The sequence below is a fragment of the Mauremys mutica genome, chromosome 5, assembly GCF_020497125.1.
Source record: "Mauremys mutica isolate MM-2020 ecotype Southern chromosome 5, ASM2049712v1, whole genome shotgun sequence".
Classification (NCBI taxonomy): Eukaryota; Metazoa; Chordata; order Testudines; family Geoemydidae; genus Mauremys; species Mauremys mutica.
The window spans coordinates 33,992,111-34,007,191 of NC_059076.1; the positions used below are offsets into that span (position 1 = coordinate 33,992,111).

General features: G+C 41.7%; 1 protein-coding gene across 4 annotated transcripts in view; it reads right to left on the reverse strand.

The window, feature by feature from the left end:
* The window catches only part of SEC24B (SEC24 homolog B, COPII coat complex component), an 86,856-nt gene extending 72,387 nt beyond the window's left edge, over positions 1 to 14,469 (reverse strand). For all 4 annotated transcript variants that reach the window (XM_045019194.1, XM_045019195.1, XM_045019193.1 and 1 more), the window contains exons 1-2: positions 14,358 to 14,469; positions 2,980 to 3,675 (exon numbers count right to left, since the gene is read on the reverse strand). In XM_045019194.1, coding sequence (XP_044875129.1) covers positions 2,980 to 3,675; positions 14,358 to 14,454 — 793 coding nt within the window. In that variant the 5' untranslated portion in view covers positions 14,455 to 14,469. The remainder of the gene's footprint in view (positions 1 to 2,979; positions 3,676 to 14,357) is intronic.
* Positions 14,470 to 15,081: the final 612 nt, after the last annotated feature.

Here is a 15,081-nt window from a genome sequence, read left to right on the forward strand (position 1 = left end):
AGTCAGTGCTGTAACACGCAATAGCACTTCTATGGTTGACACATGTAACAGCTCCAGGGCTCTTGCTCTTTTGCCTTGGCCGACGTACCTTGCCCTACCAGGACCTCCAAGCATCCAACGCAGAAGCGCCTACAGCACCTGGCATTGCTACACAGCAGCAGCTCCTTGCCTTAGCAGCAGACGGTGCAGTAGGACTGTTACCCATCCCCATCGGTCATGTAGCTTGGCCGGGGGTTCTGGGAACATCTTCCTTGCCCGGCTCCTAGCAACCTCCAGGGCATGGTGTACAGCTCCACCACTTCCCATAGCTCATGAAGCCTGGACAGTAGTAAGGAGCAAGTGCAGAATGGTGGCAGAATGTGCCTTTGGACGTTTAAAAGCTTGCTGATGCTGTTGGTCAGACCTCAGCACAACCAACATTCCCAGTTATTGCTGCTTGCTGTGTGCTCCATAATATTTGAGAGAGTAAGGGGGAGATGTTTATGATGGGGTGGGAGGTTGAGGCAAATCGCCTGGTGTCCGATTTTGAGCAGCCAGGCACCAGGGCAATTAGAAGAGCACAGCAATGCACGCTGCGCATCAGAGAGGCTTTGAAAACTAGTTTCATGACTGGCCATGACAGCTGTGTGTTTCTCCTTGATGCAAACCCACCCCCTTTATTGATTTTAATTCTCTGTAAGCCAACCACCCTCCACCCTTTGAAATAAAGTAACTATTGTTTTGAAACTATGCATTCTTTCTTTTATATATGAGATAATGGACAAGGTAGCCCAGGTGGGGTGGGGGAGGAGGGAAGGACAAGGCCACATTGCTTATTGTAGCCACACTAAAAATCAAACTGTTTGAATGACAGACTTCTGTTGCCTGGGCCATCCGCTGGAGTGGAGTGGCTGGGTGCCGGAGCCTCCCCCCTGCGTTCTTGGGCATCTGGGTGAGGAGGCTATGGAACACGGGGAGGAGGGTAGGTGGTTATACAGTGGATGCAACGGGGGTCTGTGCGCTTGTTGGCTTTCCTGCAGTTCTAACAGATGCTTTGTCATAGAATCATAGAATATCAGGATTGGAAGGGACCTCAGGAGGTCATCTAGTCCAACCCCCTGCTCAAAGCAGGACCAATCCCCGGACAGATTTTTGCCCCAGATCCCTAAACAGTGCTCTCAAAGATTGAACTCACAACCCCTGGTTTAGCAAGCCAATTCTCAAACCACTGAGCTATCCCTCTCCCGTCTGTTTGCTCCCCCAAGAGGCGCTTCATCATGTCTGTTTGCTCCCCCATTAGCCTCACCATTGCATCCTGCCTCTGCTCTTCGCGCTCACTTAATTCTTTCCTGGCCTCTGCCACTGAATGCCTCAATGCATTAAGCTGTGCCTATCACTGCGGGAGGACTGCATGAGTTCGGAAAACATGTCATTGCGAGTGTGGTTTTTTTGCCTTCTAGTCTGCAATAACCTCATGGACAGAGATGATAGGGGGAGTGTAGAAACATTCTACGCTCTATGATTCGGGGGGGTGGGGCGGGGGACGGACGGACTGCATGGTCACCTGTGCTGCTGAGTTCACCTGCTGACCAAACAGGAAATTAAATGAAAAAGTTCCCAGGGCTTTTCCTGTATACCTGGCTAGTGCATCGGAGTTCCAAGTGCTGTCCAGCACACTCACAAAGGAACACTCTGGGATAGCTCCCGGAGGCCAATACCATCAATTTGCGTCCTCACTACCCCAAATTCAACCCAGCAAGGTCGATTTTAGTGCTCCTCCCCTTGTTGGGGAGGAGTACAGAAGTCAATTTTAAGGGCCCTTTAGTTCGACGGAACGGGGCTGGTTGTGTGGATGCAGTCATTTTTAAATCGACCTAACGCAGCTAAATTCGACCCAACCCAGTAGTGTAGACCAGGGCTTAGCCTGACCAGAACTCAACCATTTTTCCTAGTCAAGACAAACCTTCAGCTAAAGAAACATGATAAGCACCTCTCAAACTCTCTTTTAATAAGCCTCTAACCCAAGTCCCCTTTTCCCAGCTAAAAAAATTCTTACATCATCTCCAAATGTGCAATGAGAATTTGAAATAGATTGTTTTCTAATTCAGGTGCGTTCAGTTGTTTAGTATCCATTTCTTCCAGTAAAGGAAGACTATACCCCATCTTGCTCAGCTCACAGTCAGGAACTTAAAAATGTGAGAAACTTACCACCTTAAACAAAAGATAAGGTATCTAACAGAATTAAGGGTTTTTCTTATTACAGTTGATATTGAGAGCTACCTTGCTGAATATGTGATGCTGCCAATGTCCAAGTAACTTATCAGCAAGATGGCTGCTACCAGAGATAGGATTTTCAAATGCATTTAGATTATAAATGGTTTTACACTTTTTGAATTTGCAGAGTGGACTCAGAAAAATAAGTATAGTTTTCCTTCACTAGCATTTGCAAGTATTAATCACCATGTCGGGGCATGACAAACTGATTTTTTATTAGGTTCTCTGTCTTCCGAGATGATTGAGAGAAAATATATCTAGTTTGTCTATTTTTTCCCCCTAAACATAGATATACTAGGTATTAGAAGCTTCTTTGACTCTTCAGTTCTGTTTATGCATGTTTATGTATTCTTTCCCAAAATGTTTATTAGAAACATTTGCACAAAAATACTGTCTTTTTCCTTAGCTGACTTCCACTGAGAGAGCTGCAAGTCATACAGCTGTCAGCAATAACACAATTAGCTGCTATGGAGAGAATTATGTCCTCAGAAACAGAAAATAATGTCTTCAAGGGATTAATAAGGAACAGGAGGTGATAATGTCTATTAAAATAAATTAACAGAATACCTAATGTCTATTAAAATAAATTAACAGAAAAACCCACATTTAAAATATTTCAGATTTCCATGAGGCATCATCATTATAAACTATCACTTAAATTGCTTCAATTATGGAAAAATACTTCATTTCATTTAGAAGTTTCCTGATTTTGGCATAGTACTATACCTGTATTTATTTGGTTGCTTGCTTTAGCCAGGGATCCAGTGTTATTCCTGCTGAAGTTGTCTTGAGCTGACTGAAAATCTGAAGTGGACCATGATGTAGAATTATATCCCAAAGGAACTTGCTGTTGCAGTGTACGAGGTACAGTTGAACTTTGATCAGGAAATGTATTAGTCTCTTTGAACTGTCCAACAGCTGGAAGACTCTGGGAAGTAAATACCTGCCCATATGGACTACCAACAGACATGGAAGGATAGGAAAGATTAGGATATACAGCACTAGAGACAGTAGGCATGGCATAATGACCAGAAGAAAGGGGAAATCCCTGAGATGCCACTGAAGAGCTGGTTGAAGAACTGTAGTGACTACTCAATGCAGAATACGACTGTGGAACACTTGTATGTAAATGGGATGCAGATGATATTGCTCCTTGGGTAAGTCCTCCAGCTGACTCCACAGGATGAGGAGCCCCACTGTATAACTGCTGTGTGTTCAACATGCTGGGACCCACAGAAGGTGTCATGACACTTTGAACTGGTATAGAATAGCAAGCAGAGTGGTAATCAGCAACATACTGGTTATTCAACTGCGAGGGGACAGCTTCATGGGGCACTTGTGGGTAGTGTCCGGAGGAATCACTATAGTTTTCAAGATGTAAGCCATATCCAAAAGGGAACTGCATCTGATTCTGCACTGGACCTGAAAAGAAGAGAAAATGTCATATGTATTAAAGCTGTATGGGTTACATACACTTTTATCGCAGTTGGCTGACATACAGACAGACTGGAGGATCAGTGTGCTTATTAGCATTAACATGCCAGCAGGAGGAGCAAGCAATCAACAGCATCAAAAAAGGAAGCTACTTCCAAACAGTGGAAAGGACAGAATAGCTAAAGTAGCCGACATTTATGTGAAAATAAAATACTTGAAGCAGTTTGTGTACACATACAAAACACAATTTTCAAAGTTCCATCTCAGATATTTGAAAATGTGTTGTAAAAAGTTTTCCCCAAGCTAAGATGCTACATGTCATATTTATATTTGGGGGATTATTTTTTAAACAAACATCTTAGAAAGCCCCTGAAAAAGAATGGTATTTATAGCAGAAAAAAAATAAACAACATTACCTGGAACTTTTGGTATTTATAACAGAAAAATGCCAACATGGACGGAGGAGGGATAGTTCAGTGGTTTGAGCATTGGCCTGCTAAACCCAGGGTTGTGGGTTCAATCCTTGAGAGGGCCACTTAGGGATCTGGGGCAAAATCAGTACTTGATCCTGCTAGTGAAGGCAGGGGGCTGGACTCAATGACCTTTCAGGGTCCCTTCTAGTTCTATGAGATAGGTATATCTCCATATATTATTTTTTTCAAAAACAACCTGTTAAATGTGATAGGACAATAAAATATTCCATTCAAACCAATCCATCAGTGGATAAAAGTTTGTAATACTTAGCTTTATGAATTCTTAAGAGATGACTAAAGTGCAATGTTGAGTTGCTATTGTTTTTCCCAGGATCCCCTCACCTTGTTTTTGAAGTCTGAGCTTCCACAAAAGCCCAGCTATAAACATACAGTATCCAGAAAGATAGCTCTTTATTTCCATTCACTGTCCCATAGTCCTCTGGTATAAGACAGTAATTGCCAAGTACTTTTAGTTATATATGAATTTCTCATTTGTTTTTCCCCACTCTAATTTGGCTTGACAGGATAAGCTGCTTGCATCAAATACGCTTTCATCTTTGCCAGGGCTACTGTGCATCCACATACTCATAGAGCAACTTGTGTTTTGAGTACCCTGTTTGCACTTAATCAAGTACCCTTGCCAGCACAGAATAAATTAGGGAGCAGCTCGATAAAGTAAGCTGCCTTCTAAAGGTTTGTCTGCACAAAATACACTAAAAAATTATAAAACTAAAATAAGCCTGGTTTAAACCAAAAATGAGTCCACACAGCCTTTACACTGGTTTAAAATGTGATTTAAGTTAAAGTGGTGCAACTTCTGTATGTAGAGAAGGCTTCAGTATGCATTTGGGGGAGGTGAACAGGTACAACAGATTTTGGAACAGAGATAAGGTTCTGACTATAGGTGGGTTGCATTCACTGTGGAAACTGATCTCAGTGCATCAATGCAACTGGTCCTGCAACAGTACCTACCCCTACCCCCATGGGTGCAGGCCTGGTAAGGACTTCCACTATTAATAGTAGCTGTGGCCCAATTTGACCATACACCACATATCTGTTTATATAAGCAGGCTGGACCACAGTAAATCTAACAGTCGGTTCCTCTCAGGCTCTTTTCATTAACCCACTAGACAACTATTTTTTATCTGAGGATAACCTCTCTCTCAGGGTTCTCTTTTTAAATTATTACTAGAACTAATTTACAATCAACAAAACAATCAATTGTTTGGTCACGCTGAGCTACTACACTATTATTTCTTGGGTCACCACAGAGCTCAACTCTGACAAGACATGACAAAATAAGAATGGCCATATTGGGACAGACCAATGGTCCATCTAGCCCAGTATCCTGACTTCCAGCAGTGGCCAATTCCGGGTTCCCCAGAGGGAACGAACAGAACACGTAATCATTAAGTGATCCATCCTGTTGCCCATTCCCAGCTTCTAGCAAACAGAGGCTAGGGACACCATTCCTGTCCATCTTGGCTAATAGCCATTGAGGGACCTATCCCCCATACATTTATCTAGTTCTTTTTTGATTAATTTGAAGAGCAGTTTGAATATTGTAGCTATAAATAAATTCAAATTAGCCATGACTATGTACTAATTGTCCAAAGCTGCCTTCTGATTAGCTGATAGAGCCTTTCTGAAATTACACATTATTATGTTCAACAGATGCGGAATGGAGGAACAAAGATAATGCACCCTGTGGTGGCAGGAGATCAAGAGAGAGTTTGGGAAGAGCGGTGAGGGGCTGAAGGAGAAAAAATAGGGTGACAGTTTAAACAGCCTCCTTCTCCAAAGTGCCAGGCTGCCCTTTCAGTAGCAATTTATGGCCCTTTGGGCACCCTCTAATCATTAAAGCTAAAGTGAGAGCTGTTCAATTTTTCCCCCCACCCCATACAAAGTGAGCTGAGAGCATTTGTTAGGCCACAAAGTGCTGCTGAAAGGGCTACTGGATTTTTGAGAAACAAAAAAAATCCCAAATAGTCCAGGAATCCTTAAAAATGTTGAGAAACCATACATTTAAATAATGGTCAAAAGATGCCTACACCTCTTTCCCAAGTAACTGTCAGAGTAGAGGGCAATGGTGAATATGGCCCAAGAAAACATTTTAAAAAATGAAGTGTAAAATTAATGAGCCCTACTCTAACAGTAATGAGCTATTTTATGGTGTCTGTTAATGGGCTACTGATACCATTCAGGTGACCTCATGCCTTCAGCCACCTGAAAAGAGGCATCAATAATTCAGTCTGTCATGCCTTGTTTTATTCAAATATTCTTGACACCTTATATTTACTGGTTTTCCACCCAACAAGTTCTATGACATCTCTTTAAAGATGTGTATCTGTGAACCGCATCTAATTTAGTGTATTTTTAATTTCTTATATTGAATACAAAAAAAGTCAGTAAAGCAGTATTTTGTAGTGCAGCGCAGTGTGTAATATGACTTCTTCCACTTCCTGATCTCCAAGTGAAAGGGCTGTGCATAGTACCAAAATTGTATTATGCCTTTTTAAAATTAGCATTGAAAAAATAAGACTGGGAATGAATGGAGACTGAACCACTAGTCCATAATCTCACTGCTTCAAATCTCCATCTCCTATAATCGCTGAATTATCTTCATTTCCAGTCTTAAATACTGTATAAGTTTTAGTATGTTCAGTAGCCACTTCTAACACCACAAACATTTTTGTTCTTTCACTACAAGTGGCAGATTACAAGTGTGAAAACTGAAGAAAATGACACTCATTTCTAGCTAAGCCAATGAAAGAAAGAACAATTTTATCACACAAAAACAAATTTAAAAAAGATCCATAACTTTTAGATTTGAAAAATTCCAGTCCTTTACTAGCAGATTTTACATTTATAGTAGAAAGGTACTGGGCATTTAAGGCCCGATCCTTCAACAGTAATTCTAAGTGAAAAGGGAGTGCAGTATCTGGCCATTACTGTATACTTACACAAAAACCTCTCTGATTACAGAATACTGGTATCAGCTTCTGTGACATTTAAACTGCACAATAATAGTTTAGCATGTCTAACAGTTTAAAAATGATTAGCTTTATTTTATAATTTAAATAGTTTCAGAGTTCACTTATCCAGCATTAGCTGAAAAAAAATTAAGAGTTCACAACAACAATCTGAAATATGCTTAAATATTAACTGTTATGGTCTAGAAAAGAAAAGTCCATTACAAAAGCAGAGACTTGCTTTAAATACCAACCTGGTATCTAGCAATTCAAGAGTCCTAAAACTTTTCAACATACTTTCAGATTTGCAAAAAGTGTAAATCCTGAAAACTAAGCAGAAAACTCACCAAGTTAATTTAAGATACTGCTCTCCTGATGCCTCTCATTGTTAGAGACTACAAAGTGGAATTGACCTTGGTGCAGTAGATTTTCATATTTATAAGACAAAGTGCTCATCCAAAGCTCTAAGTGCATTTATCATATATTAAAAATACTAAAATAAATGCAGTAGACTCATAATAATGGGGGTCAGAATACCCACACCAGCTTCAGATCCTCATCCCTTGCCCATACAACCTGACCAACCAAGGAAAGACATGGACCTTAAAAAAATATCTGGGCTACTTGGGAATATACTCACACCCTGAGGTTCCCTCAAGCAGAGGAAGATATGATTCATCCCTTACTAGGCCAGAGACTATTTCTGAGGTGGTCCCAATTACAAAAAATAAAGTGCCTTTACCAAAGTATACCTTAATGATAATTCTACCTTTGTTCTTTTCCCTTCCTCCATTTCCCCCTATTTCTATCATACTGCAGATCTGCTCCTGCATAACTTTACTCTTTATTCACCCTTTCGAACAGAATATTGTATATTACATCCAATGGTCTCTGGGGACATACAAAAACACTGAGATAACTGGGCTTGGATAACTGGGGAGAATGTGTGTGAAGACTTCAAGGTGCTTCTCATTACTACAGACAGCTGGTCAGCTTAGCAGAGCTGCTGGAAGAGGGATCTAGTGCTGAAGTGCCACAGAACTCTGTTCATCCAGATCTTATGATTTCTACACAAGTGCTACTGCTACACAACTCCTAAGCAACTCCATTTTGTAGAGTGAAGGAGCTAAGCAGGATTGGAATTTCATGGATCCCAATGGCTTCCTTTTCCATCTCTACTTCACCTGAGGATGGGCTATCGGCAAGGAATGAGGAATTCTCAAAATTTCATCCAAATCTTTACTGAAATTCCCAGAGAACATTACCTTGTTTTAGGTAACAGGAGGGTTTTGGATAAGTGAGGTTTGGATGCTCAAAATACCATACTAGGAAGAACACAGAAGTGACAACAGGATTATAGAATGTGACTGTCAGCAGGATTAAGGAGAGCATCAGTATACTGGATATACAGCTTAACAACCAAGGAATCTAGACAGAATACCTGCAGCAATCTTGAAAAGTTTGAAGATAAGGTACATTTTTCACTAGAGCTTGAAAAAGCCACTCATAGGCTACATAGTCATGGTGAGTTTCATACTCGTCAAACAGGGAAACAAACACCATCAACTTTGGCAGAATCTAAGCTTCAATTTAGAGTATTAAATTTCTAACCCGTTTGATTGCAAAGAACAATAATAACCTTCTGAATGTGAAATAAATGTGAACTGTTGCAGTGCATTCCTGCTAAGTATGCAGTCAGCTCCAGTCCTCTGAAGTTGCTCAGTTAAGAGCTCTGAATTTATCAGACCCCTAACCAATCAGAGGCTAATCCGAAAGATTGCCCCCCTCCCAAATGTACCCCAAGTGGAATCCAAGTAATAGCCCCCTCTTGTCATTAATGGTGGGACAGGTGACTAGGCTACTCACTGGGCCACTGGCCCTTCCCATGAACATCTTTTGTACTGATGCCTGGCTGGTAGGTGTCATTTTTCCAAACCCTACTACTAACAATGAGTAAGTTCTAAACCAGGGGTAGGCAACCTATGGCACATGTGCGGAAGGCGGCATGCGAGCTGATTTTCAGTGGCACTCAAACTCCCCAGGTCCTGGCCACCATTCTGGAAGGCTCTGCATTTTAATTTAATTTTAAATGAAGCTTCTTAAACATTTTAAAAACCTTATTTACTTTACATACAACAATAGTTTAGTTATATATTATAGACTTATAGGAAGAGACCTTCTAAAAATGTTAACATGTATGACTGGCACGCAAAACCTTAAATTAGAGTGAATAAATGAAGACTCAGCACACCACTTCTGAAAGGTTGCCGACCTCTGTTCTAAACTATGAGAGTAAGAGCCAGTATTTTCAAACTTAGATGCCATAAATTAGACACCTAAATCCATGCCTGGGTTCATTTATAAAGTTTGCCTGCGCTCAGGGCTGCTTTGAGTTCCCAGTATTTCTGAAAAATCAGGCTACCTTTTTATTTAGGACACTAAATATAGACCTAGGTGCTTTTTAGGCACCTAAATTTTAAAATACTGCCTTACATTCTTAATTACAACAGCTGAATCTACTATTGGTGATGGATACCTAGCTGAAAAGCAACATAATCATTAACCCAGGACATCATATACCTTTAACTTGAAAAAAAAAAAAAGGAGTCCTTGTGGCACTGTAGAGACCAACACATTTATTTGGGCATTAGATTTCGTGGGCTATAACCCACTTCACGAAAGCTTACGCCCAAATAAATGTGTTAGTCTCTAAGGTTCCACAAGGACTCCTCGTTGTTTTTGCTGATACAGTCTAATATGGCTACCCCTCTGAAACCTGTCACCTTTAACTTGAAATCTAGGTAACTGCAAAATATGAGTTGGAGATTCAGGTACTACAACTTCCCCTCAAAACCCCTAGCAACTTTCTCTCCATTTTATCTCTTCTGTTGCTGCGCAAAGAGACTCATGTAAACAGGGAAAATTTGATAGAAGAAGAAACAGGCTTTGTCTAAAAGTAAAAATTATACCACCTTAACTACACCAATATTGTTAAAGTGGTAAAACCCTTTTAGTGTAGGCACAGTCATACCAGTATAGCTTATTCCCATATGGGACAGGAAAGAGGCTATAATGGTCTAAGAAACCTTTACACCAGTACAACTTCACTCGCATTAGGGGTTGTACTATACTGGCATTTAAACAACCCAGCCTACCCAACAATTATACTAGTGCAAAAGCCATAGGTAGACCAGGCCTAAGTGAAACTGACTACCCCAAAGTGCTATCAAATGCACAAACCAAAATGAAAAAAAGGAAGCATCTATTTTAGTTGTAATCTTAGGTGTCAATTGTAACAACATTATTAAAAAGTCTTCCTACAGAAATGTGTGGATTTTTTAATAGATTATCTCCTTAGTATTTAGTGTTTCAACATGTTTAATTTTTAACACTGCAGTTCCTTAAGACTGTTGGGAAAAAAATTATTAATAGTCTGAATTCATATTAAAGTACTACCTACATCTAGATGTCACTTTTCAGCTAGATAGCAGCCACCAGCAACACGTTCAGTTATAATCAATAATTTTACTTTCAAATATTCAGTGACAAGTTCTTACATTTGGACTTCAAAATTGATGGGCTAAGCAAAATAGGTATTTCAAAAGAAGGGCTTTGGCACAGAATCGAACAGGAAAAGTTGAATAGTTAGGAAGAAAACTATTAGGACAAACAAAAGGCAAGCCAATTTTACAAAACAATTTTTTTAAAGTGTGTACCAGTATGAAAATCACTAAGGATCCTTCACATGGACTTGTCCCTGGATCAGACAAATAGTAACAAGGCCATGAGAACTAACATCATTTTGAATACTTGCAAGTCCCAATTTATCACCTCTGCCAAACACTAAATCCTTTTGATGGAAGTCTTTTGATTGATCTCTTTGTGAGGCTCCAATAAATTCCAAGAGTTGGGAAAAGATCTGGCAGAATCTATGAAACCTAGTGTATGCAGGATTCTAGCAGCAACACACTCATCTCTAGCATGTGCAAACACATCAGTAACTATATTTACATATGCATTACTTACTCCTCACAACATATAAGAAATACTGATTTTAGAAACACAGACCAAATTCAAGGAAGCAGATAGTGCCATTTTGGGCAAAGTGGAACATGGCATTAAAACTAAAAAAAAAAAAAAAATCAAGTCTGGCAGTCTTGTTTTTCAATTTCCTATTTCCCTTCTTTCTCCCCTTCCTTTATATAAACAATGCCCCAAATGCTGCATGTAAGTTTCCAGGACTGGTAGATCAAAAACAAAATATCTTTTTCAAAATGTTGAAATGTTATTGTGTGGTTATGTAAAGTGACAAATTAAATTAACACCTTACCACCTATGAATCACCAACTCTACATGACTGTAAATCTATCCAAGGTAAAGGATATGCAAACCAAGAAACGAATAGATACTCAATAATTATGGCACTAATAAGGTGCAAAATGCAAGAGTCAGCTACTGAGTTTATTTTTTAAACTTTTAAGAATTAAAAATGATTGTCTGAATCACAGGTAAATGGTCAAACTAAAAAAGGTTGTAAACAAAATTATTTACGCATGTTGCTGATAAGCCCTTAAATTATTACAGTGAAAGAATTTTAAAAATCCAAATGGTTATTACTATTTTTACTCTTATTTTTGACATTTCTTCCATAGTCTTAATACAGTAAAAATATATGGTCAGTTATAGTTTCTTATTTTTAGTGTTACAATATTTGGATTTCAACAATGCATGGAAATGGCTGTTTATTTGAAAACAACTGTTTACATTAGAATTTTATAAACATAGAAAAAAGTACATTGGTCACAGTTATTACAAAATTTAAGTTGAAAGCCGCTTTTTAAAAGTTTCTATTTAATCATCCCAGGTTTCTACAAACATTCAACAATATTTGCATGAACTTGATTCACAGTCTGTTGCCTAAATATGACAGCTAAAACTTTGCTCGTATAACCAAAGGGTATTAAAATTAAAGACCTCAATCCTGCAAACAGATCTACAAAGACCAATCTCTGTGCCCATGCCAACCTGACTGTAAAATCAGAGCCTAGGAGAAGATGTTAAAATGCAATACTAGCAAATATGCTTAATACAAATAACAGAGAGAAATGAAACTGATTAGGATCAGAAGCTGTAAAGACTTCATTAAATCAATTATACATATTTTACGATCAATTTTAAAATTGTGAGCTATAAAATCAGTGACAGTATCATTGTAGATTAAAATATTATGCTAAAACACACAGGCAGTTTGCTCAATTTTAGGATATGTAACTTGAAGTGCATGTCTTCTCATTTTGTTATAATAAAACACCAGAAGAAACAAAAAGCATCATGTTTTAGTAATTCACATCCTTTTAAGAATAATCATGCATCGTTTATTTCCTGAAAATCCCTAAAGTCTTAATCCTGAAGATTTAGGCACATGCTTATTTGGCGTATATGAACAGATCCACTGGGAATGCAAATATTCCCCTCGAAACTACTCAGGTGTACAAAACAAACCACGTGTCTAAGTGTTTGCAGAACCAATGCCTGAGTGTGTTACAGCCTCCAAAGTGTTCCCAAGATGCAGTTTCCCACCTAGAAAGGTTCCAAAAATTAAATTAAATTTGAGGAAAAATATTGTACTACCTCACTTACTATTTTGAATAAGCCTAACTGGCACTATTTAATAGTCCGAGAAGTTATTCCTCTGTTTCAGAGCCAGAATTGCAGTGATAGTCAAAAACTTATCAAAGGTTGGGTTTTTTTCTCTCAGTTACACAGCTCCTTAATTTCCAAACACTTCATGCCCACTTCCCAACCACCAGACACAGTAAAAAAACACAAACTATGTCTAGATAGCTGTGCATGCTTGTCTATGAAGTGAAAAGTCACTCCTGCAGGGCTCTCCATACTGCCAAATAGGTCACCTCCACCTGCAAATCATGAATGTCTGCAAAGAGGGAAGTCAACATCTAGGCTAGCGATACTCAGACCACAGTGGTTTAGGAGCCAAATTAGCGATCAACATTACCCAAAAAAGATCCACAGTAGTGTAAATTCATTGCTTCATTTGCTATAGTACTATATATTCATATTTAGTTTGTATACCCATAGATTATTCTCACAGCAAAATAACTGATCAAGTATTATTTTATCAACTACAATTGATTAACAAAATAGTGCTGGCCTACACTAAAGCTGTAAATCAAGCTAAGTTATGCTACTTCAGTTAGGTAAGTTACATAACTGAAATTGATGTTACTTAGGTCACCTAATAGCAATGTCTACACCCTGCTGAGTCAAAAGGAGACGCTCTCCTGCCGACTTACCTTACGCTTCTCCAGGAGCGGGAGTACAGAAGTCGATGGGAGAGCGCTATGCCACTGACTTAACTTGTCATTGACACCACTGCATCAGTAGCAGCAGTGCTGATTTAGCCGTTAGACAAACCCACAGTAAAAGCAGCCTGTTTGGTTAATAATTAAATCACATGTGCTGCAAAGAGCCACAGGAAACACATTAAAGAGCCACCTGTGGCTCCCGAACCTCAGTCTGAGTATCACCAATCGAGGTTAACCACTCACAGGACTATGAGAACCTCCTGTGAACTAAAGACACTGCTTCACTCTGCATCCTGAAAAGCATGTTATGTGACATTAAACCAGCCTGTCACTCAGCTAGATGGGAGCACGACTGGACCGCACAGTACACGTGCTAAACCCGTGAGTGGACACACACAGCCCAGCTAACCCAGACAAAAAACATGGGAATGCCCCAAGGCAGAGTCAGCCACCACCACCACCCCCCACCCTCCTCTGTCCCAGCCCCCTGCTCCCCCACCCTCCTCTGTCCCAGTTACCCCTCCCAACCTCCCCCCGCCCTCCTCTGTCCCAGCCCCCTGCTCCCCCACCCTCCTCTGTCCCAGTTACCCCTCCCAACCTCCCCCCGCCCTCCTCTGTCCCAGCCCCCTTAACTTAGCCCCCCGCCCTCTGTCCCAGTCCCCCCTGCCCTCCTCTCTCAGCCCCCTTGCCACAGCCCCCTCCACGCCCTGCTCCGTCCCAGCCTCCCCCACGTCCTTCTCTGTCCCAGCCCCCAGGCCCCAGCCCCGCTACACCCTCCTCCATCCCAGCCCCCACTTCCCCACTCTCTGCCGCTTGCCCTCGCCGCTCTACCACCACCGCTATTGCCCCGCCCCGCCCCAGCGCTAGGCCCGCGCGGATCCCCGGCCTCGGCTCCTCACCGTTCTGACAGGGCGGCGCCCTGGGCGCGGCGGCGGGCGCTCTGGCCCCTCCGGGGGCTGCGGCGGGGCGCGGGGGGATCCCGGCTGGAGCCGACATAGCGCCTCGCTGCGCCTCTGCCCTGGCGGACGCGCCGGACGTCACCAACGGAAACGACCCTGGAACGCGCGCAGCCGCAGCCTTCCACCCTGGAACGGGCGCGTGAAGGAGCGAGAGCAGCCGATCCGGGCCCGGAGCCACCGCCACAGCCCACAGCGCCCCCTAGCGCCGCCTCCCAGCCCTGCTCCACCGCCACAGCGCCCCCGAGTTCTACGGCCACAGCCCCCAGCGCCCCCTCCCAGTCCCACACTGAATTCCAATCCACAGCGCCCCCTACTGTCTCCTCCAAAGTGACATGCCCACTCACCCCTCCCTGCGCCTCCCAAGTCCCAGCTTCTGCCCCAGCCTCTCCAGACCCTGCTGCAGCCCTTGTTACTGCATGTGCCCATGGACCCTTCCCTTTTTCTCCTCTCTCCTCCCCCCAGTGGTGAGCTGGAGCCAGTTCCCACTCGTTCGTGGGAACCGGTTGTTCAATTTAGAAGCCTTTTTAGAACAGGTTGTCCTGCGAGGGACAACTGGTTCGAAAAGGCCTTTTAAATTTAACAAAAGCCCCAGCAGCTCCCTGCCCTTCCCCCGGCCCCAGCTCACCTCACTCCGCCTCTGCCTCCTCCCCTGAACGCTCCTGAG